This window comes from Pan paniscus, chromosome 9 (assembly GCF_029289425.2).
Source record: "Pan paniscus chromosome 9, NHGRI_mPanPan1-v2.0_pri, whole genome shotgun sequence".
Taxonomy (NCBI): domain Eukaryota; kingdom Metazoa; phylum Chordata; class Mammalia; order Primates; family Hominidae; genus Pan; species Pan paniscus.
Window position 1 is genome coordinate 84,085,978 of NC_073258.2, and position 25,101 is coordinate 84,111,078.

At 39.8% G+C, this 25,101-nt stretch overlaps 1 protein-coding gene across 4 annotated transcripts in view; it reads left to right on the forward strand.

The window, feature by feature from the left end:
• Nucleotides 1–1,390: 1,390 nt before the first annotated feature.
• Nucleotides 1,391–25,101, forward strand: part of PCF11 (PCF11 cleavage and polyadenylation factor subunit) — a 28,738-nt gene continuing 5,027 nt past the window's right edge. The window contains exons 1-11 of one of the 4 annotated variants that reach the window (XM_003821992.6): nucleotides 1,391–2,065; nucleotides 5,763–5,888; nucleotides 8,113–8,301; nucleotides 8,642–8,836; nucleotides 10,038–11,152; nucleotides 11,562–11,745; nucleotides 11,852–11,942; nucleotides 12,871–14,438; nucleotides 16,265–16,361; nucleotides 21,550–21,669; nucleotides 22,179–22,284. In XM_003821992.6, coding sequence (XP_003822040.2) covers nucleotides 1,874–2,065; nucleotides 5,763–5,888; nucleotides 8,113–8,301; nucleotides 8,642–8,836; nucleotides 10,038–11,152; nucleotides 11,562–11,745; nucleotides 11,852–11,942; nucleotides 12,871–14,438; nucleotides 16,265–16,361; nucleotides 21,550–21,669; nucleotides 22,179–22,284 — 3,983 coding nt within the window. In that variant the 5' untranslated portion in view covers nucleotides 1,391–1,873. Of the gene's footprint in view, nucleotides 2,066–5,762; nucleotides 5,889–8,112; nucleotides 8,302–8,641; nucleotides 8,837–10,037; nucleotides 11,153–11,561; nucleotides 11,746–11,851; nucleotides 12,336–12,870; nucleotides 14,439–16,264; nucleotides 16,362–21,549; nucleotides 21,670–22,178; nucleotides 22,285–25,101 lie in introns of all 4 variants that reach the window. The other 3 variants (XM_008975473.5, XM_008975474.5, XM_024930622.4) reach the window with 3 other exon arrangements.

The window sequence follows — 25,101 nt, forward strand, 5'->3', positions numbered from 1 at the left end:
CGCCCAGGCTGGAGTGCGGTGGTGCGATCTCGGCTCACTGCAACCTCTGCCTCCCGAGTTCAAGTGATCCTGCCTTAGCCTCCCAAGTAGCTGGAATTACAGGCGGCCGCCACCATGCCTGGCTAAGTTTATTTTTTAAGAGCAATTTCTTCTGGGGAGCAACAAATTATCTCTCAAATGCCTAGTAGCCTACGGAAGGCAATGGAAGAGCAATTTTAGGTAATTGACACTTTTTTTTTTTTTGAGACAGACTCTCGCTGTCACCAGCCTGGAGTACAGTGGCGTGATCTCGGCTCACTGCAACCTCCACCTCCCGGGTTCAAGCGGTTCTCCTGCCTCTGCCTCCCGAGTAGCTGGGACTACTATAGGCGCACGCCACCACGCCCAGCTAATTTTTGTATTTTTAGTAGAGACGGGGTTTCACCATGTTGGCCAGGATGGTCTCGATCTCTTGATCTCGTGATCCGCCCGCCTCGGCCTCCCAAAGTGCTGGGATTACAGGCGTAAGCCACCGCGCCCAGCCCGTAATGGACACATTTTAAAAGCTTATATTTAGGTCAATATCGCTACTCAATGAAAAAATTACGTTTGGTTTGTGTTATGTCGCAGCTCCACGGTGAACTATTTGAAAGCTTTGTGTGTTTTACGAGCATCATTTCCAACCTGGGAAGACAGCCCCACAAGTTTAAAACAAAAGTGCATGCGCGTGTGTGTTTTCCTACGTGCCCCAAATAGTGTATGCTAAGGAGGTTCTGAAATGCAGATTCACAGTGGAGATATTACGGTCCAGCTGGGTGTGGCTGTTGTGAAAAACTCTTCCTAGAGCTCATAGTGGGCTCCTTAAAGAGCTCCTCCAAACCCCCAAGGAAAAAGCCTTTCACACTTAACCTCTAAATAAAAGGCATTTTCCTGGGGATTCAAGTCAGGCAAGCTCGCCTAGGTATTTTTGTGGGTGTGGGAAGCGGCGTGCTGGAAGAAACTCTCCAGCAGTGCTTTCCGAAGTTCCGGGTAAATTCGGCACCTCCCTCCCACTTCCCAGTTCCCAGAGGGGCAGCTGGACCCGCCCTGGCTCTCCAGAGCACCTGAGACGCTAAGGGAGAGGGGGTGCGGCGGCAGAAAGCCTCCGCTCCCTCCAACCCCCACCGTCGGTAGCCGCTACGGGGCAGGCGGGAGGAAAGATGATTGACAGGCCCGCTCAGTGGCTGGGAAGCTAGAGGGAGGGACGAAGAGGGGACGGCTGAGTCTTCTTCTTAAAGTGGTTGGGTTGGGCCGCGGGAACTGCCTTCCCAGGCCTATTGGCTTCCCTGAATGGGTTGTTATGGTAACAAATGACCGAACAGTCCCTTATGAATCGGCCAATGAGAAGGGCCGTCTTTTCCAGTGCGCCTCCGAACAGTAGATGTTGCGAAAGTCCGGGTAGAGGCCGGAGAAGAAGGCGGTGCCAGGACGTCCTGCGGAAGGGCCGGGGGCGGGGCTCGTGACGTTGCCGGGCCAGCCAATCACGCCTGGTTTTATCAGCGGCCCCGCCCTTTTACCGCACATTTCCCCTCCCCTAGTTCATTTCGCACGACGCAGCGGTTGGGAACACAGACATTTTCGGAGCTGGAGCCGCCACTGCCGCCGCCATTTTGTGTCTGCGGAGAAAGAAGCTTCTGTGGCGGCTGGAAGTGGACGGAGATCACCCGCGAGACGGCGGCGTTTCATACCCGAGGTTCCCCCTGTGTCGTCCCCCATCCCCCCTCCGCGGTCAGCATGTGGTGAAGCCGGAGCCGCGAGAGAGCCGGGGAGAGGAAGAGGAGTCGGAAGGGAGGCGGGGTATCCAGAGCGGCTTCAGCTTCAGCTGCAGCGGACCTCGGAGGGGGGCCGCGGCGCAATGTCAGAGCAGACGCCGGCCGAGGCCGGTGCTGCGGGGGCCCGGGAGGACGCCTGTCGGGATTATCAGTCATCGCTCGAAGACCTGACCTTCAATAGCAAGCCGCACATCAATATGCTGACCATTCTAGCCGAGGAGAACCTGCCCTTCGCCAAGGAGATCGTCTCTCTCATCGAGGCCCAAACCGCCAAGGTTTTTATACACCCCGCAGCCTCCTATTACTTCTAATACTCCCTGATTTTAGTGTCAGCCTCATCCCAGGTCTCGCTTCCATCCCAAGGGGGACAGTGTTCCTTCTCTCCAACCCCCCCACCCGCCTCCAACTCAGGCTCGGTCTTTGGCCCAGGCTTCGAGCATGGGCCTCTGGGGGGGAGGGAGTGGGAAGGATAAAGGGTGGAGTCCCACTTCCGCTTTCCAACTCCCTTTTTAGGCCACCGCATTGTATATCCCGACACACACACGCTTTGAATAGAGCCCTTTGGGGTGGGGGAGACTTAAAGGCAGTTTGTGGTTTGGGGAAGTAAGAGTTAACATAAACCATTTTAATCCCCTGGGAAGTGGGAGAGTGGGTCTCCCATTTTCCCCAAGCACCCTTTTTGGTAATTGTGTTCTGTGGGTTGGAAGGAGGTGAAGGGGGACCTGGGAGCGAGCTGTTGGTGGGTGGGAATAGGGATTTGGCCCCGAGTGGAGCAGCCGCCTGTTAGGAGCCCAACATGGCGCCTGAAAAGCACATGATGCGAAAGGGAAGAGAGGAGAATCCATTCCCTGCCAGCCAGGCAGCTGCTCACTCCCGTCAGCCCCATTTTGGGGTGGGGGCGGCTAGATAAAACTTTTATTCTCCTATTGGAGGGTCTAATTTGTCCCAAAATAGGGGCAAGTGGGGTTGAGGGTGGGATTTGGGTGGGGGGAGGAGATCTTATCCAACCTGTAGGTGGAGAACTGGCCCAGAGGGTAACAAGTACTTGCAGTTTCTCTGAAAAGTTCAGTCCCTCCTCCTCTTCCTTTTCTCTTTTTCTCCCTTCCCTGATAGCGAAGGAGTGTTTTTCTTTACCCCTTGACAGAAGTGGTCCTCTGCCACCTTATATTTCCCTGTAGTCCTCCTCTTCTGTGGATTCATATGGGAGCGATATGTCATTTAAGTAAAGTTACTGTTAAACTTAGTTACAATGAGTTTTAATAGCGTCCCAGTGCTACATTTTATTTTTCAAGCTTGTACTCACGGTTTAGTTTTTTCTAGTTGTTAGTGATTGCAATTATCAGGATGAGCCTCCTTTTAGCAGAGTGAACCCCTTTTTAAAGGCCACTTTAACAACAACCACCAATATATTGTTTAGAGACGGTTTCTGTCTAGTGTAAAACTTGAGTGGTCTGACTCTAATAAATGGTTTTGAAATGTGTGACTGGTATTATAAAATTTGTGAATAAAACATATAAAATATGTATTTGTCTTTTTTATTTACCTTTGTAAGGTGTAGAATCTGTTTCCAAGACTTATTTTTATCTACGTGGTTGTGTGTTTTAAACAAAAGTCTTTAAGTGACTTGGGTTCATTCTTCTTTAGGTTCCATCCACTCTTTTGGGTAAACCTCTTCACAAGATACACGGTTTCAGGTGGTCCTTTCATAATTTAAAGAGGACGAAAAGGAAGGGTTTTTTTCCTTTTTCCTTTTAAGGGCCTCAACAAGTTTATCATGCTCAGTCTGACAGCTAAGATACAAGTTTTCGTTCACTTTTTCCTGTGAAAGTGTATGTAAAACAGCTTTTTTTTTTTAAGTGTGAGATTTAAAAAGGAAGCATTCGTCATACTCAACATGCTTTTTATTGATACCACAAACATCTTGGACATGAAAACTTAGTTTTTGCCTTGTTGAAGGCTTAACTTGACATTAAATGCCTTAAAGCACTTGTGTTTTTAAGGCAAAAACATTGATTTTTAAAATCTAATTACCTCGTATCTTGGGATTTAATATTCCACAGCGCCTAATATTTAGCAGCTCAGGTTGTCACTCAAAGAACAGCTTCCTTGCTGGTTTTTAATGGATCCGGAAGACCTTCGAGAACCGAAAACTAAATGCTGAATATAGTGACCACATAAAACTTGTGTTTGTATATCGCTACACAGTGATGAAAATAGATGGGCTATTTGCTGGTAAAAGACAGCTGAAATTTTGGGGGCACACGTTTCCTGGTTATTTTTGTAAAGCCAGGTTGAGGAAAAGAGGTAAAAGTCACTTTGGGGGATCTATCTTAATCTGGGTTGGGATCGAGGGTGAGGGGAGGGATTTCCGTTATTTGGTAGCAAACTGGCCTGGTTTTGTGTTTTGGAGGTGAATGTTTGTGTCCTTATTCTTTAGCTTCTCTGCGTTACTAAACTTAAAGGATTCACACTTAATTTGACTCCTCCCAAGAGAGAGCAGTAGCGAAAAATAATACATAAAAGGACTTCACTTGTACAATAAAAAATTAGCCTACTTAACAGACTTTGGTGTTTAAGAGAGCCTGTTTATCTTCATAAGTACAATAATGACTAAAATGGTGTAAAACATGACATGGTAAGGTAAAGACACAGCAGTAAACCATTTGACATATTCGTACTTAATATAGTTGACCCACATGCAGTGGGTGAACCCTTTTATTAGACAGTACCTTAAAAGAAATTTTTCATACAAAGTTATTCAAAGCTTCCCTTAGCCAACTTTTGGTTGTAAAGGTGTTATCAGAAGCAAGAGCATTTCCACACACTTGTATGGGCAATTGGTTTTATTATATATGATGGCATTGTGTACTCCAGAACTGTGAGCCTACCCTAGCTTCAGGCAGCTATGGGTAAGTGTTACTTAGGGTTAAGATTCCTATACACGTGGGGTGGGTAAATGGGGATAACCTAAGTTTTTGTTTTTTTTTTTGTCTTTTTTTTTTTTTTTAAATCATGGGTGCTCCTTTGGAGTCAGAGTTAAAACTATTATGGTGTGTCTTAATGCTCCTCAACAAGTCTGTGAACCTGCTGATGCTTTCTGGAAGCTTGCTGTGCCTTCTAAAAGCCAGTGGTGGGTAGGCATTGCAGTTGAACTGGGGCAACATTTCTTTACTTTGGAAAGGGCCACCTGTATCAGCATCACCACACTGGCTCTGCACAAATTTATAACCCCTGGTTTGTGCATGTCAGAGGAAAATATCTCGGCGGAGAGTCCAGGCTGTGAAGAAAATCTTCAGGACAAATCCTGGTTTCCAGAGTCAAGTTCAACCTGATTTACATGATTCAGCGGCTGCTCCATCCAGTTTTTCTTGTCTGAGTAACAAACTTGCAACTTCCTGCATGTTCGTGTGCAAGTTTCAGTGTTTTGCCATTGACTTCCTAGGTGAAGTGTTTTTAATTTTTGTTCATTTGGATTATAGAGAAGTAATCCTAATGATTTTACAGGTAACAGAAGCTTCATAGACTTGAACATATAAAATATGCCCATGGAAATTAGTTTCTACAAGAGGTCTAAAAACTGCTTTGAGTGTAGGCACACCGTTGTAAGTTAATATGGGTCACAAAACTGACACTTGGATTATATAAAGTAATTTTCCCTCGCCTCCTCTTTATTTTTGTCACTTAAAACACAGGTCTTTTTACCACATGAACTTGAAATTTCATTGAGTGTTAAATGAGTATATTAGGGATTACAGCTGTTGTTCATCCTGGTAATTCTGAGCTTTTTTGTGCTCAACTAAGGATTGTGAGAGTTGAGAGCTTGATTGAACACTTAAGTTTCATAAAGATTACTTCAAAAATATTTAGTATCAACAAAAATAGAGGTCTGTGTTGTAGGTTTAAAAACTCATTTTTAAATAATTATTTGGTGGTAATTCATTATACTAAACTTCTCAGTTTCTTTTTATTCAGGCTCCTTCCTCAGAGAAGCTTCCTGTTATGTACCTTATGGATTCTATTGTGAAAAACGTTGGAAGAGAGTATCTCACTGCCTTTACTAAAAATCTAGTTGCAACATTTATTTGTGTGTTTGAAAAGGTACATATGCATTTAGAAACATTTGCGTTTTTTTTTAAAAATGTGTTCCTGATTAAATAAATATTTGCTTTGTGTTGGGTTTTCTTGGGTGGTGAAATGTTTTATACTTTTGGACATTTATCGTTAGTACCGTTTCAAAGAAAGAGGCTGAAGTTAATGTTTTATGTTAGATTTTTAGAACAGATTCTAGGGGTTTACATTATCCATTTAAGAATAGATGGATTTGCTTTTAGAATTGTGCTTTTTAAAAAAATTGAGTGTGTTCATTTGAACATCTGTTTCATCACTTACAAACCAGGCAAAAAGATCTGAAATCGTCAAGAGTAATTAAAATTTCATTGTTTACATTTCTGGTGTTAGGATGTTGACTGTTCTCTTGGGGGGGTAAAAAGCATAATCCCTCAGTGTCTCAACCTGTGATTGGTTCCTGAAACTTGTGTGTTTTTTTGTTTTGTTTTCTGGAAATGTTTACTTTTGTTACATTGTTCAAGTATGTTTTAGGTGAATGTTGTTGGTATGTGTGAATGGTGGACCAGTTAATTGCTGTTGGTTATTCTGGAAATACTTTTCCCCCTACCTTAGTGTTCAGAAATTAGGCTTATTTTTCATATCTAGAGGTTGTAAATTTCTTCCATAACACTGTAACATGGTGGTTTGGTTAAAGCAGTATTATGTTGAGGAGGACAAGGGATTTGCTGAGGTAATTCTCTGCCTGTCAGGCTATATCTTTCACATTGAACAAAAAGGCACTTATGAGATACTTAGGTTTAAAGATTGTTTCCTAACGTCAATATTTGGTGGTAGTTATTATATTTTAGTAGATGAACACCTGTGTGTCAGTTGTCAGATTTGTAGAATTGGAATTTTTTTTGGAAGAACTATTCAGTATTAGATTTTACATGTTTATTAGAAAATAAGTAGTTGCTATTTGAGAAATGTTTTTAAGTTCTTAGAGAAAAACAGTATATGCAGAAGAAATTTGGAAAGCTCTATATCATATAGCATTAAAATGCTTGTTAATAGAATATTGTAGACATTTGCTGAATACTGCTAACCAGAGGCTGTAGTCTTAAGGAGAACCTTAACCAACCTCTTGGTTTCGGTTTCAGTATGTTCAAATTCACTTGGGTGTTTGGTAGCATACCTTTACTGAATCTAACTGGGCATTAACATGACAGTTGATTAAAATGACCTTGTAATAAATACATTATTATCTGAAGACTTATGAATATAGTTAAGGCTTTACTGTCTATCCTAATGTTGAAAATCCAACTCAGTTTTCCCAAGTCCTAGGTTTCTTGATGGCGAATTTTCTTTCTTTTTCTTTTTTTTGTTTTGAGATGGAGTTTTGCTCTTGTTGCCCAAGCTGGAGTGCAATGGCACAATCTCGGCTCACTGCAACCTCCGCCTCCCGGATTCAAGTGATTCTCCTGCCTCAGCCTCCCGAGTAGCTGGGATTACAGGCATGAGCCATCATGCCTGGCTAATTTTGTATTTTTAGTAAAGACGGGGTTTCACCATTGTTGGTCAGGCTGGTCTTGAACTCCCTCAGGTGATCCACCTGCCTCGGCCTCTCAAAGTGTTGGAATTACAGGCGTGAGCCACCGTGCCTGGCAGTGGCAAATTTTCTAAACATTTTTACGCCATCACAAACCTGAACAGATAAGTTATTTAAAACTAAGGCTTATCAGTGGTTAAGATTTTGTGAATTTCAGTTGTTAAAGTGCTTTCCACACCACAATATCTTGTTCCTATGTACCCAACCGTATAGTATTGCTGAGCATTAGTTAGTGAGATAGTTTTGCTTTAATTTTAACTTTGTACTACTATGTAAATAATTTAAAACATTTAAGCCATCGGGTAATCAATTTTTCTAGTTGTTTTATATTTTTTAGTTTTATATTTTCTAGTTGTCTTACATTTTTTTTTCCCAGAGAAAGAGTAACTTTAGGAATATTATACTAAGCTCTAAGATGTGGAAACGTTTTGTATATAGAAAGGCTCACCTGGTTGGTTGCTTGCATGAAGGCTAGGTGAAAATGGTTTTAATTACTCTGTTTTTGAAGGAGAAATGCACCTTTAATAAATTATTACTGTTGTATATACTTACCAATGGGTAGTACAGTTCTATATGTGAAGTAGAGCAGATTTATATAACTTATATTTAATATATAAAATATTCTATAGTAACTTAACAAGCCATAGAATTGTTCTGTTGTTCTAGGTGGATGAAAATACTAGGAAAAGTTTATTTAAGTTACGTTCTACATGGGATGAAATATTCCCTTTGAAGAAACTTTATGCCCTGGATGTCAGAGTCAATTCATTAGATCCTGCTTGGCCTATTAAACCTCTACCCCCCAATGTGAATACGTCTAGCATCCATGTGAATCCTAAATTTTTAAATAAATCGGTAAGTTTTAATATGAATAGTAAGTAACATACTTTTAAGTATCACATTTTGAATTCTTCTACAGAACTTACTGCCAGAAAGTCAAAATAGAATACTCGGTAGTGAATTGGTTCAATTTGAAAAAAAAAAAAAATAGTGCGTATATGTTTGGAATTTTTATTTAGAAATATATTCACCTTGTTTAGGTATTATGTAACATTTATTTTGGGTTTTAAATTTCTGATAAGTTTTCTGTGTGATAGGAATTTGGATAATATTAAGAGTTAAGCTGATAATTTTTACTCCCTAGCTTTCGTTTTAGCTGATATGTTTTTCTTAAACAAATTGTCTTTTCTTATAGCCCGAGGAGCCTTCAACACCTGGTACAGTGGTCAGTTCCCCTAGCATCTCCACTCCTCCAATTGTTCCTGATATACAAAAGAATCTTACACAAGAACAACTAATAAGGCAACAGTTACTGGCAAAGCAAAAACAGTTGTTAGAACTTCAGCAGAAAAAGCTGGAGCTTGAGCTAGAGCAAGCTAAGGCACAGTTGGTAAGTAAGGGAGATTGTCATTTTAAATATTTTAAACCTGTCTAACAATAGGGAAGTAATGTTAATGTTTGAATTTTATTAACATGTTACTTTTATTAATAGTGTACTCTTTTTTCACTTTTATTTTACAAATCAGTATATTTATTAGACTATACTTTTATATCTTTATTGTAAAATTCACTTGATTAAAAACTGCATAGGCCAGGCGCAGTGGATCATGCCTGTAATCCCAACACTTGGGAAGTCTGAGGTGGGAGGATCGCTTGAGTTTAGGAGTTTGAGGCCAGCCTGGGCAACATAGTGAGGCCCTACCAAAAAAAAAAAAAAATTAGCCAGGTGGGGTAGTGCATGCTTGTGATCCCAGCTACTCGAGAGGCTGAGTTGGAAGGATCACTTGCGGCTGCAGTGTGCTATGATTGCTTCACTGCACTCTAGCCTGAGTGACAGAGCAAGACCCTGTCTGAAGAAAACCCTCCAAAAACTACAAAACTACACTATTTCCTCCAAACAGTTTTCTGTTAGATTGCTATCTTATAAAATAGCATCTTAATTTTGTTTAATCATTACATTATGTGGACTTAATATTTCAGTCCCAAGATGGTAGGCATGTTGTGGCAAATATTTTTGCATAGTCTTTAATGTTTTATGAGCTTATGTTTCATGAACAGAAATGACAAAATTAAGGAGGCCAGGAAGATTATATCTTTCTACACGTAAATGACTTTATACTAAGTTATTTTGCTTAGCATCTGAGCTTATTCGACAGTGAGGTGCAGGAAGGCAGAATTTTATAAGTTCATTAATAGCACCACTTTGGGAGAAACTAAATTTTAGGACTTAGAATTTAGCTGAAATGACTCTGATTCTTGTGCAGCCAGAGTGTAGTGATTTAGCAATTTCTTAGGAGCAGTATGGCTCAGAATCCTGAACAATAAGGAAGAGAAACAATTTTTTTTTCATTCTATTTAGAGATTATATTATAAAGTCTCAAAAAATACTAGTAAGAAATAATGGGCAACTTAAATCATGGACTTTTTCTTTTCATTGTAATCTCAATTTATACATTATAAGTGTACAATTTAAATGTAGTATTGAGTAAATATATTTATTGAATAAAGCATTATCTTCTTCAGTTGTTTGCAATTTCTTGACAATCTGCATGTTTTACAGTGTTAACATGAACATTTATTTTGTGTTTTAGGCAGTTTCTCTTAGTGTTCAGCAGGAAACATCCAATTTAGGTCCTGGATCTGCACCATCCAAATTACATGTTTCACAGATTCCCCCTATGGCAGTTAAAGCTCCTCATCAGGTTCCTGTGCAATCTGAGAAAAGCCGTCCAGGACCATCCTTACAAATTCAGGATTTAAAAGGAACTAACCGGGATCCTCGTCTGAACAGGATAAGCCAACATTCTCATGGAAAAGATCAGAGTCACAGGAAAGAATTTCTAATGAACACATTAAACCAGTCTGATACTAAGACAAGTAAAACTATACCCTCTGAAAAACTAAATTCATCCAAGCAAGAAAAAAGTAAATCAGGTGAAAAAATAACCAAGAAAGAACTTGACCAATTAGATTCTAAATCGAAATCGAAATCGAAATCACCCTCACCTTTGAAAAACAAATTATCTCACACAAAAGACTTGAAAAATCAAGAATCAGAAAGTATGAGGTTGTCTGATATGAACAAGAGAGATCCAAGATTAAAAAAACATCTTCAGGATAAGACCGATGGCAAAGATGATGATGTGAAAGAGAAGAGAAAAACTGCAGAAAAAAAGGATAAAGATGAGCACATGAAGTCATCCGAACACAGACTGGCTGGAAGTAGAAATAAAATCATAAATGGCATTGTACAAAAACAGGATACAATAACAGAAGAGTCAGAAAAACAGGGGACAAAACCAGGGAGATCGAGTACTAGAAAGCGATCAAGATCTCGATCACCCAAGTCTAGGTCACCAATTATACATTCCCCAAAGAGAAGAGATAGGCGGTCACCCAAACGAAGGCAAAGAAGTATGTCTCCAACATCGACACCTAAAGCTGGAAAAATTCGCCAATCTGGAGCTAAGCAGTCACATATGGAAGAGTTTACACCACCTTCTAGGGAAGACAGAAATGCTAAGAGAAGTACTAAACAGGATATTCGGGATCCAAGGCGAATGAAAAAGACTGAAGAGGAGCGACCACAAGAAACTACAAATCAGCATTCTACAAAGTCAGGCACTGAACCAAAGGAGAATGTAGAAAACTGGCAAAGTTCCAAGTCTGCCAAAAGATGGAAATCTGGTTGGGAAGAAAATAAAAGGTATGATGTTAACATTTCAAGTCAAGTGTAGTAGTGTATATGTTTCAAAAGATAGTGTTAATTTAAAAATTGGAAAATGTTTATAGGTGCTATTAGTACTTTTTTTCCATCTAATTCTTACATCTCTGTGGGTTAAATACTATTATTATTTCTATTTTACAGATAAGGAAACTGAAGTTTAGAAAGGTTAACTAATCTACCTAAGGCTGCAGTCCAGGACATGCAAGAATCAGAATTCATATCTGTTTTTGCTGATTTCATATTTTGTGCTCTTAATCATTTATTTAATTACTTTTTGTGGTTACATATGCCCATTTTAACTATATCCTTTGAAAAGAATCTTTAAATATGGTCCTGAATATTTTTTTAAAAAACATTTCAATGTAACATACTGCTTTTATGGTTTCAGCTTACAACAGGTTGATGAACATAGTAAACCTCCTCATCTGAGGCATAGGGAGAGCTGGTCAAGCACTAAAGGAATTTTATCACCTCGAGCCCCAAAGCAGCAACAGCATCGATTAAGTGTAGATGCCAATCTTCAGATTCCTAAAGAGTTAACTCTTGCAAGCAAAAGAGAATTACTTCAAAAGGTAGTTACTATGATTAATCCCATGTAGTCATCATTATCTATCATCTACTTTTTTGGTATTTTTTTATATTTAAAATATTTTATTTCCTTTTATCACCCCTATACAGACGAGTGAACGTTTAGCATCTGGTGAAATTACACAGGATGACTTCCTTGTTGTTGTGCATCAAATTCGACAGCTATTTCAGTATCAAGAAGGTAAACATAGATGCAATGTACGGGATAGTCCTACAGAAGAAAATAAAGGTGGATTAAAAAAGAAACCTCTCTTATCTGATGCTGAATTAACCTACTATGAACATAAAGCAAAACTGAAAAGGACACAGGTTCAGCATTCATTTCCAAGACTTGATCTCTTAGATCCTGATATTTTTGACTACCCTTTGACTGATGCCTTGTTGTCTGGAATAGAATGTGAGCCATCCAAAAGTAAACATGCAAGTAGGAATAGTGGAGCACAGTTTGACAGAAAAGAACAATTTAGTGAAAGAGCAAGACGTCTTTCTCCTATATCTGGGAGTCGTACTTATGCTGAGAATCTTTCACCCCATGAGGGCCGGAGAAGACATGACGAGCAAGTCTCTGCTAAAGGTAGAAAAAGTTAAATCAGATTATGCCTATTGAATCACACAGCAGTGAAGGGAAAATGAACAAGCTAAGTGGGGATGGATTTTTGTGACTGTTCAGATTACCATTTTTTTTCCCATTTATTTTGTTATGTTTTTTCCCTTTAAGGAAAGGGAAGGGAAGGGAGCTAATATTTCTAAGGCCAGTTGTGTGTCAGGTACTTCATTAGGTATTTTTTATATGTAATTTGATTTAATCCTCACAACAACACAATGAAGTGTATATTCTCCCTATTTTACAGATAGGAAATAAAAGAGAGGTTAAATAACTTGCTCTCAAAATGAAATAATTAGTATGTTGATAGGATGGTAATTTTTTTGTTACTCAGGTGTGTCTGACTCTAGAGGGCATCCTCTTATCTGCTGCTTTATGCTGTCGGTCTCTCCTGCCCCTCTAATGTAGTGAGATAGTTATATATTTGGATAAACATTCATACGAAAATAGAAGATTTTAAGATAACTTTAGATTTAGTGAAAATAATTTTTTTCCTTTTTAAAAGGTGTGCGAGAAGAGCAGAGATCTCCATTCAATGATCGTTTTCCACTTAAGCGACCTCGATATGAAGATTCAGATAAACCATTTGTAGATAGTCCAGCATCAAGATTCGCCGGCCTGGATACAAATCAGCGACTTACAGCTTTAGCTGAAGACAGACCGTTATTTGATGGACCTAGTAGGCCATCAGTAGCAAGAGATGGCCCAACGAAGATGATTTTTGAAGGACCTAATAAATTAAGCCCTCGAATTGATGGACCTCCCACACCAGCTTCTCTTCGGTTTGATGGGTCACCAGGACAAATGGGGGGAGGAGGCCCTTTGAGATTTGAGGGGCCACAAGGTCAGCTAGGAGGTGGGTGTCCTTTGAGATTTGAAGGTCCTCCAGGACCAGTGGGGACACCTCTGCGGTTTGAGGGCCCAATTGGTCAAGCAGGAGGAGGTGGTTTTCGGTTTGAAGGTTCCCCTGGTCTGAGGTTTGAGGGATCTCCAGGTGGTTTGAGATTTGAGGGACCAGGAGGCCAGCCTGTGGGTGGTCTGAGGTTTGAGGGACATCGTGGTCAACCTGTGGGTGGTCTAAGGTTTGAGGGACCTCATGGTCAGCCTGTGGGTGGACTTAGATTTGATAATCCCCGAGGTCAGCCTGTAGGTGGACTTAGATTTGAGGGGGGTCATGGTCCATCAGGGGCTGCGATTAGGTTTGATGGACCTCATGGTCAGCCAGGAGGTGGAATCAGATTTGAGGGCCCTTTGCTACAGCAAGGGGTTGGAATGAGGTTTGAGGGCCCCCATGGTCAGTCAGTAGCTGGTCTGAGATTTGAGGGACAACATAATCAACTTGGTGGGAACCTTAGGTTTGAGGGTCCACATGGTCAACCAGGGGTTGGTATCAGGTTTGAAGGCCCTTTAGTCCAACAAGGAGGTGGAATGAGGTTTGAGGGTCCTTCTGTACCAGGAGGTGGCCTGAGAATTGAAGGGCCTCTGGGTCAAGGTGGTCCAAGATTTGAAGGTTGTCATGCTTTAAGGTTTGATGGGCAGCCAGGTCAGCCGTCACTCTTGCCAAGATTTGATGGATTACATGGTCAGCCAGGTCCTAGATTTGAAAGGACTCCTGGTCAGCCAGGCCCTCAGAGGTTTGATGGACCACCTGGACAGCAGGTTCAACCCAGATTTGACGGTGTACCTCAAAGATTTGATGGTCCACAACATCAGCAAGCATCAAGGTTTGATATTCCTCTTGGTCTTCAAGGCACAAGATTTGACAATCATCCTTCACAAAGGCTTGAATCAGTATCTTTCAATCAGACTGGTCCATATAATGATCCACCTGGCAATGCTTTTAATGCCCCATCCCAAGGACTACAGTTCCAAAGACATGAACAAATATTTGATTCACCTCAAGGACCAAATTTTAATGGACCACATGGCCCTGGAAACCAGAGTTTCTCTAATCCACTTAACAGAGCTTCTGGACACTATTTTGATGAAAAAAATCTTCAGAGTTCTCAATTTGGAAACTTTGGCAATATACCTGCTCCAATGACAGTAGGAAATATTCAGGCATCTCAACAGGTAAGTCTGTTATTCTGAAATTGCATTGTATGCAGATAAGTTAACCATTTTTTAATGTTTCTAGGAGGGTTTTCAGGACATAGTTTATTGTGTAGATTGGAAAGAAGTTTTTAATGTACTCTAAAGCCACATGCTAAGGAAGTGGGATGAGCATCTTTTGGGGATGAAATTTGCAACTTAAATCCAAAATTGATTTTAGCTCTTTCAGGATCTAGGGAAATATCTCAATCAAACCCCCACCTGCAGCTCTGTTTTTTCTTTTTCTTTTTTTTTTTGCTTTAAAGCTTTTGAGATATTATACAATTGTGTTTCATAGACCTCTACATTGCAGAACTGTTGAGCCCTGATGTGCTTTAAGGTAGCCATAGAACTGATTGAACTGTTCTTTGACCAAGAATTTCCTTAACCTGAGTTAAATAAGAAGATCAAATTTTGTCCCTGCTTTCACAGTCTACAATTCTTTTTTTTTTTGGTCCTTTTTTCCTACTTTTTACCACCTTTCCAGTCACTTCAGTTAAACACAATTGTTTGATATTAATGACAACATAGCGAATAGCCTTCCAAATACACTCTGGTTACGAAACATGCACAGTTACCTGTTGGTATTCTTTCACACTTGTTCTGTATACATTTTAAAATGCATACTGAAACAACTTTAAGGCAGTATGTTTACAATTTGTGATTAATTCGGTTAGTTTTGAATGACTACTTTTGCTTGCATGCTGAAATTCTCCTAGGCTGAGTTTTACTTCTTTTCCAGGTGCTGACATTTTCATACTATGACAGATTTATTTTATAGTAGTAAGATTGCATGGAAGAAAATACAAAATAAGAAAGATTTTAAAAGTACATTAGGAACATTATTGATAGAAAGTAGTCCTTCTGTTCATCTCTAATGGTACGAAAAAACAGTTGGCCTGCCTAGATTTACTCTACTGTATATCCTTGAAAGAAATGATACTGTTATTGACAGATACTCTAGAATGGTACTTACTTAGTCTTGTTTCTACATTACACAGAATCGGTGGGGTTTTTATTATGTGTACTCACTACCAAAAGTCCACATGTATACTGAACAAGGATTATAAATGGATATTTATTCACATACCAGCAATATGTAGAAGTCCTGCCTCCCTCTGGACTGCAAATGCTGTATTTGTATGCCAGTATAGTTCTTGCTCCATGACTATTCTGTTTTTTAACATTCCCTTTGACATCTTTTACAAGACCTTTTACAAGATTACTTTGTAATGTGGCTATAACCATGTGCAAAGATGATGGCCAAGCAAGATGCTTACCTGCTTGGTAATTCAAATTGCTAATTAGAACAGGTTTTTGATATCTGTGGAAAAGTGGCAAGGGTTAGGAGTTCTGGCCTCAGTTTTGCTCCTAACTAGCCCTTGTGATTGTGTATAGCTCATATTGCATTATGTCAGTTCTTCTATTTGTAAAATAAGGGAAAGCACCAGCAAGGTAAAGTGACTTGTGTAAAGTAACACAGCTAGTTACCTTATATTTGCATGGTATCTTACAGTTTCCTTTTTGGGGGGGCTACTTTGCCTCTCTAGTAGGTACCTTAAACTTTTCAAAGAAGTTTTAACCCATTCTCAGTAACTTATACCTCTATGAAACAGATAAGGGAAGGTTTTATTGTTCCTGTTTGTAGAAGACCTAGAAGTGAAGTGATGCAGCCAAGTTACCTTTCTAAATCTTTATTTATAAGCCAGGCCTTGTGACATCTATGAATATTTTTATGTAATTAGGATGTTAAAAGTTATACTTGAAATATAGAAAGCATGTTCTTAAAATTAAGGTTTTTCTTAAAGGTTCTGAGTGGTGTTGCTCAGCCAGTAGCTTTTGGTCAAGGACAACAGTTTTTACCAGTTCATCCACAAAATCCTGGATTTGTTCAGAATCCTTCAGGTATGTACTTTCTGAACTTTGTTTTTCAAAAGACAAATGATTATTGTTTTGTTGAATAGCTAACTTTGTGAATTTTAGGAAATGACAATTTTGCAAAGGTATATTTAATTTAGAGAAATTTAATCTGGCTGACATATTTTTGCTCCTTTTCTAAGTTTATTTACATTGTGGATGTGTATTCATAATGACCCTATTTACAGCTAGAGATGGTTAGCGGGGACTTGTAGTCCACTAAACAAAGGGAAGGAAACCTATTGGGTGGAAACTGGGAGTGGGAGGGAAGGTATGACATTTGTGTTGAGATAGAATGAAATAAATGACAGACCTCAGAAATCTCAGTGAATACTGAGGATACTGCATTAATAAAGTTGATTAATTTTTATGTTTTTGTGGGCACTCAAATAGCAAAAAGCGGCTTTCCTAGCCAGGTTCACTGATAAGCATCTTTGTTACTATGGGGTGATGCTTAGTACTAGATAAAAGGACTTTTAAAATGGATTTTAGTTTTATTTATTTATTTATTTATGAGGCAGAATCTTGCTCTCTTACCCAGTCTGGAGTGCAGTAGTGTCATATTGCCTCACTGCAGCCTCTGCCTCCGGGGTTCAAGCGATTCTCCTGTCTCAATCTCCCAAGTAACTGGGACTACAGGCGTGCGCCACCAGACTGGGCTAACTTTTGTATTTTTACTAGAGACGGGGTTTCACCATCTTGGCCAGGGTGGTCTCGAGCTCCTGACCTCAAGTGATCTGCCCGCCTCAGCCTCCCAAAGTGCTGAGATGGCAGGTGTGAGCCACCATGCCCAGCAAAATGAATTTTAGTTTTAATATGTGGTAATAGGGAAGTACATACATTAGTGATACTTGCTTTCATTTCTGAATCATTGAAACAGCTGTTTCAGAAACATGCTTTACTGTAGTATTGAGTTAATCAGTTTACAATAAATTTATGGAGTTTTCCAAAACTTCTGAAGTAATTAGGAAATCCTAGCCAAGCTCTTTTTTATACATTAGTCCTTAAATTGTGTCAAGAAATTCAATGAATTTGGAAGCTTTTAATTTTTAATTTCTACATGGACAATTATGACTAATTAATATTTGTTATTATTATTATTTTGTTACTATAATGAAAAGAGAAGGAAAGAATTTGGGATCTAAAGCCCAGAAGACCAGGGTTGGAATCTCTACTATGTTACTTTATAAATGCGCAGGCTTTAAGCAAGTATCTCCCCTGAGGTTCAGTTTTTTTACCTCTGTAAACAGCATATGGGCCGGGCATGGTGGCTCACGCCTATAATCCCAGCACTCTGGGAGGCCGAGGCAGGTGGATCACAAGGTCAAGAGATGGAGACCATCCTGGCCAACATGGTGAAACCTCGTCTCTACTAAAAATACAAAAATTAGCTGGGTGTGGTGGTGCGTGCCTGTAGTCCCAGCTACTCAGGAGGCTGAGGCAGGAGAATCGCTTGAACCCAGGAGGTGGAGGTTGCAGTGAGCCAAGATCAGGCCACTGCACTTAGGCCTGGCGACAGAGTGAGACTCTGTCTCAGAAAAAAAACCAAAAACCAAAAAAAAAACATGATATGGTAGTATCAGTATTTGTCTGTTTTGTTGTTGTTGTTTTTTTTTTAGAGAATCAAATGATATAGTATATGCAGAAGTACTTTGTAACTTGTAACTTGTCAAGTGCTATATTAATGTATTTTCCTTTAGAACTCAGTTTTTATTGTGGAGCAGAGGATTTGTTATATTGGGGTTAGTGGCATGAGATGCTCTACAGAAACTACAAATTTTCTTGTTTCTTTCTTTCTTTCTTTCTTTCTTTTTTTTTGATACCAGTCTTGCTCTTGTCACCCAGGCTGGAGTGCAGTGGCATGATCTCAGCTCACTGCAACCTCTGCCTCCTGGATTCAAGCAGTTCTCCCGGGCTCAGCCTCCCCAGTAGCTGGGACTACAGGCACATGCCACTACACCTGGCTAATTTTTGTATTTTTAATAGAGGCAGAGTTTCACCATATTGGTCAGGGTGGCTTGAATCCTGACCTCAGGTGATCCACCTGCCTTGACCTCCCAAAGTGCTGGGACTACAGGTATGAGCCACTGTGCCCAGCCTTGTTTTGCTTTTACAACCTTGGGTTATATGTGTATGTGTACAGGACATAGCAGTGTCACAGAGGAAATCATAATTATTCCCCTTGTTAGGGGGTATTGAATGGGACATTAGGTGTGTCTTCATTCTTCAAGTTCTTCTTACTCTTAAAAGATGTGTCAACAGTTTTCAGTGTGCTATATTTAGCTTCTCTCAAGGTTCTTTCTCTAATTTGAAAGTGTAAACATCCCTTTTCTAGTAGGAAATATACCCATGTTCATTTTTCAGACATATATTAGTCATCTGCTGTATGCTAGGCAGTATGCTAGCATGAATTTAATAAGGTTCATCCTTCAAAGACCTTTATTTTGATTTTTAAAGTTTTTTTTTTTTTTTTTAAAGAGGGTGCTCACTATGTAGCCCAGGCTGGTCTCAAACACCTGAACTCAAGCAATCCTCCCACCTCGGCCTCCCAAAGTGTTGGGTTTATAGGCATGAGCCACCACACTCGGCCTCAAAGAGCTTTATAATATAGAAAGGCTATTGATTTTTTTTTTTTTGGTTTAACAAAAAACACATAATAATGCCAAACACCTCAGTTCCTTAGAAATATTAATTCATTTAACCTCATAACAATCTTAGGTAGGAACTATTATTACCCTTTTTACAGGCACGGGAAACTGAGGCATAGATAAGGAACTTGATTATGTCACACAACTAGAAAGTGGAATTTCTGGTTAAAATCCCTGGAGTCTGGTTCCACAGTTTATGCTGTTGGTTACTAGACTTGGCTGCCCTCAGACATCTGAATAGCTAATTATGCATCTTAGGCATATAAATAGCTAATTTAAAGGAAAGTAAAGGTTAAACTAGTGAGTTAAATGTTACTGTAATTGATTATTGAAGTTGATCTCTTCATTCATGTATTCAGACATTTAGTTTGAACAGACATTAATTAGCCTACGATATATAAGGCAGTATGATAAATGTATACAGTGGTTAAGGGTAGGGATTATCTGTATGTGGATGCAAATTGAATTTCTGCCATTAAGAGGAATTTTTAGTGGTTCAGAACTTTTCTGTATAGGTGTAGTGAGATGCATCATAGTGACATACAAATACATTAAAATATTGTTTTCTTTTTTTTGAGATAGGGTCTTCTTGCTCTTTTGTCCAGGCTGGAGTACAGTGGGGTGATCTTGGCTCACTGCAACCTCTGCCTCCCAGTTTCAAACGATTCTCATGCCTCAGCCTCCTGAGTAGCTGGATTACAGGCATGGGCTACCACAACCGGCTAATTTTTGTATTTTTTATTAGAGACGGGGTTTCACCATATTGGCCAGGCTGGTCTCAAACTCCTGACCTCAGGTGATCCACCTGCATCACCCTCCCAAAGTGCTGGGATTACAGGTGTGAGCCGCTGCACCTGACCTAAAATATTGTTTTCATAGTTGAGTGAAAGAATCACAATTATGGCCGGGCACTGTGGCTCACACCTGTAATCTCAGCACTTTTGGGAGGCTAAGGCAGGCAGATCATGGAGTCAGGAGATCAGGACCATCCTGGCTAACACGGTGAAACCCCGTCTCTACTAAAAATACAAAAAGAAATTAGCTGGGTGTGGTGGCACGCACCTGTAGTCCAGCTGCTCTGGAGGCTGAGGCAGGAGAACGGCGTGAACCCAGGAGGTGGAGCTTGCAGTGAGCTGAGATCGTGCCCCTGCACTCCAGCCTGGGCAACAGAGCGAGACTGTCTCAAAACAAAAACAAAAACAAAAACAAAAACAAAAAAAGAATCACAATTATTAGAATAGTGCTTGGAAAAATATGAGACTGGAATGATTCCTCACCAGTGAGGATTCCTTATCAAGCAGAACAAGATTGTTAGGCTTATCTTATTTATTCAGGTTATTGAAGCTTTAGTAACCATGACACCTTTTCAGCAATAGCTTGAGCTGCTTTGCAAGGGCAGTATGCTTTTTAGCAAAGGTCATAGGAGCAGGTATACTCTGAGCCATCTGATTCATCTCCCTGTTTCAGTTTTCCTGTTACGTCAGGGAGCATTGAGGTCAGGAGTACTTCCACTTAGGCTTAGTGCTAAGAGGTAATAAACTATTTCATCTATATAAAACTACTTTTTCCAGTGTACTTAGAAGATGAGGAAGAGAGAATTAGAAAGGTGGAAAGTTGGAGATGGGGTGGTGCTGCATTGCTTGGGAGAAGGGAGCATAAAGGGTCATTGTTTTCAGTGTTGTCAGCATTTGTTTTAGAATATATTCTCAACTCCAGTGTGGTGATTCCTCAAGCATCTAGAACTAGAAATACCATTTGACCCAGCAATCCCATTACTGGGTATATACCCAAAGGATTATAAATCATGCTTTTATAAAGACACGTGCACACATATGTTTATTGCGGCACTATTCACAATAGCAAAGACTTGGAACCAACCCAAATGTCCATCAATGATAGACTGGATTAAGAAAGTGTGGCACATATACACCATGGAATACTTTGCAGCCATAAAAAAGGATGAGTTCATGTCCTTTGCAGGGACATGGATGAAGCAGGAAACCATCATTCTAAGCAAACTATCACAAGGGCAGAAAAACAAACACCGCATGTTCTCACTTGTAGGTAGGAATTGAACAATGGGAACACTTGGACACAGGGCAGGGAACATCACACACCAGGACCAGTCGGGGGGTGGGGGGTCTGGGGGAGGGATAGCATTAGGAGAAATACCTAATGTAAATGACGAGTTGATTGGTGCAGCAAATCAACATGGCACAGGTATACCTATGTAACAAACCTGCACGTTGTGCACATGTACCCTAGAACTTAAAAGTATAATAAAAAAACAAAAAAAAAAGAAGGAAAAAAGAATATATTCTCAAGTCATGCTGACTTGTAGACCTAAATGAAAAGATAATCTTAGGGGCTTTTGAAATTAAACTTATTAATAAATTAGATTTTGTCAAATTTACTGTTGGCAGGACATCTTGAAGAAAACTTTGAAAAATGCTTAGTATAATTTGCATCTTTAAGTTCTACATTCACTTCAAAAGTGGTTTTTTTTCTTTCTTTTTTTTTTTTGTTAGGAGCCCTCCCTAAGGCATATCCTGATAATCATCTCAGTCAGGTGGATGTAAATGAATTGTTTTCAAAATTGCTAAAAACAGGAATTCTCAAATTGTCCCAAACTGATTCAGCTACAACACGTAAGTGTGATTTTATACTTAAATTTACACAAAGCTTCATTAAGTTTTTGAGATGTATGATGTAATATAATGATATAAGTTATGATAAAGGTCCTTACAATAATTGAATTCCTAGGTATAGCTTTTATTTTTGATTTTCAGTTTATAATGAAATTCTTTTAGATTTCCTAAGATTGAACTACCTTATAGTGGACATGTGTTTCAGTTAACTAACATACCTAATGTGCAGGCTTTTTACCAGTAATTGTATGTTAGATTAACTTTTGAAAAGGTTTTGAATATTAATGAAATAAATGACTTTTATTATAGATGACTTTTAAGAGATCAGAGTTAACATCACATATCAAAATAAAAAATTGTATTAGGTTCCTTGGCCAGTAAACTTGAGATCAGAAGCACTGAATGGACTAGGTGGATTTCTCTATTTGCTTATAATACTATAGTGTTCCTCTGTAGAGAATACATGGAGAATGGTATTAAGAAATTTGTATGTCTCTTCTTAATTGAAGAAGTAAGTGAAGTAACTGCTCAGCCTCCCCCTGAAGAGGAGGAAGATCAAAATGAAGATCAAGATGTTCCAGATCTTACTAATTTTACAGTTGAAGAATTGAAACAGTATGTAATCTAATTTTCTTTAAGATAAAGAGGCAGTGACTTTAATAACACTGTTATAGTGGACATTGTTACTATTAGTGCTTTCCCTTTCCCTTTATCCCTTTTACTGTTTTAACATTTAGGAAGTCTTTTTTTTTTTAATGTGGTAAAATATACATAACATAGTCGTTGGGAAGCCTATTTTTAAATCGTCTTTTAAAATATGTCTGCTGTACAAGTACTTGGGCCAAAGGCCACCCCCAAAAGTCTTACTCTGCTGCCCAGGCTGGAGTTCAGTGGCGTGATCCTGACTCACTGCAACCTCTGCCTCCCAGGTTCAAGTGATTCTCCTGGGATTACAGGTGTGCACCACCATACCCGGCTAATTTTTGTATTTTTAGTAGAGATGGGGTTTCACCATGTTGGCCAGGCTAGTCTCGAACTCCTAACTTCCAGTGATCCACCTGCCTTGGCCTCCCAAAGTGCTGGGATTACAGGTGTGAGCCACCACACCTGGTCCCTCAAAATTTTCATTTTTTAATCTGTGATACAGAAAACTTAGGGAGTTTAAATATTAGGTATTGATAATTCATGTATTCCTGTTTAGTTTCATTTTCTGTTTATCATCATTTTTTCTGTATTGATATTCTTAACATTTTTGAGGTTCAGAAATGAGATTTTCATAGTTAAGCATTTACAATTTAAAAAAAATCGGCTGGGCACGGTGGCTCACTCCTGTAATCCTAGCACTTTGTAAGGCCGAGGCAGGTGGATCACGAGGTCAGGAGATTGAGACCATCCTGGCTAACGAGACCATCCTGGCTAACATGGTGAAACCCCGTCTCTACTAAAAATACAAAAAATTAGTCGGGTGCAGTGGCGGGTGCCTGTAGTCCCAGCTACTCGGGAGGCTGAGGCAGGAGAATGGCGTGAACCCGGGAGGCGGAGCTTGCAGTGAGCCGAGATAGCGCCACTGCACTCCAGCCTGGGCGAAAGAGCGAGACTGTGTCTCAAAAAAAAAAAAATCTATTTTTCATTTTATAAGTAATGTTAATTGTGGAAAATTAGAACATACTATAAATAAAATCAAGAAAACGTACAACTCTCACTTTATGGATAACAACTGTTAACATTTGGTGCATATCTTTTCATAATTTTCTATTGTATTATAAAAAACATTTAAAGATTTTTCTAGTGAATAAATTCATTAATCCTGTACTTTATAAAAAATAAAACAGTGAATGAGTTTTTCACTCTTAAAATCATTTTTAAAATTTGAATTAGATACTATAATGTAAAATCCTTTTTTTTTCAAAGTAATACTTTCACATAAAGGCTTTTAATAAAAGATGGCATCCCTTTCTCCTTCACCCAGCACTGTACCCTAGAGGCAATCATTTTATTTTTTTAACTTTTCAAACTATTTTTTCTGCCATTTACCTCTTTTTTTTTTTGAGACAGAGTCTCACTCTGTCACCCAGGCTAGAGTGCAGTGGCCCTGTCTTGGCTCATTACAACCTCCGCCTCCCAGGTTCAAGTGATTCTCCTGCCTCAGCCTCCTGAGTAGCTAAGATTATAGGCACCCATCACCACGCCCAGCTAATTTTTGTATTTTTAGTAGAGATGGGGTTTCATCATGTTGTCCAGGCTGTTCTCGAACTCCTGGGCTCAAGTCATCTGCCCGCCTCGGCCTTCCAAAGTGCTGGGATTACAGGTTTGAGCCACCTATTTCTTATAATACACATAATTTTCTGTTTCTTGATTTACCACATCTGGACATAATCTCTTAACTTTCTGAAAGTGATTTAGGCTGGGTGCAGTGGCTCATGCCTGTAATCCCAGCACTTTGGGAGGCTGAGGTGGGCAGATCACCTGAGGTCAGGAGTTCAAGACCAGCTTGGCCAACATGGTAACATGTCTCTACTAGAACCTGTCTCTACTAGAAATACTAAAATTAGCTGGGCGTGGTAGTGGGCACTTGTAATCCCAGCTACTCGGGAGGCTGAGGTGGGGAGAATTGCTTGAACCCAGGAGGCGGAGGCTTTGGTGAGCTGAGATCGGGCCACCGCACTGCATCCTGGGTGACAGAGCGCGAGACTCCGTCTCCAAAAAAAACGGGCGGGGGGTGGATTTAGCTAGCTCTTGTAGTGTCCTACTAACTCCCCTCCATGTAGTTATAAGACTATTTTTTATTATTCAGTATTAATATTGTGACTAGATGTTTATTTTGTTGCTGTAACAAAGTACCAGTGTTCTGTTATTTGCTTTATTCTATTTTTTTTTTTTTTGAGATGGAGTCTCACTCTGTGGCCCAGGCTGGAGTGCAGTGGCGTGATCTTGGCTCACTGCATCCTCCGCCTCCCGATTCAAGTGATTCTCCTGCCTCAGCCTCCTAAGTAGCTGGGATTACAGGCATGTGCCACCACACCCAGCTAATTTTTGTATTTTTAGTAGGGACAGGGTTTCACCACGTTGGTCAGGTTGGTCTTGAGCTCCTGACCTCGTGATCTGCCCACCTTGGCCTCCCAAAGTGCTGGGATTACAGGCGTGAGCCGCTGCGCCTGGCTATTTTTTTTTTTTCTTGGAGTTAATAACTGCTCTGTTTGTTCACTTAACTTGGTCTTCTATATATACCTGTTTCTTCCCAAATAGGGAGCCCAGAATTTAAAAAACTAATTATTTGTTGACCACAGCAAACTAATTATTGTTTCCCAATGGTATTCTAAGTTTTCTCTTTAGTTATCCATACTATTATTATTTCTTCTGTACTTTTTTCACTGTTACACCAGAGTGGAGAAGTTGAATTATTCAGAATGCCAAAGATCTAGAGAGGTGAAA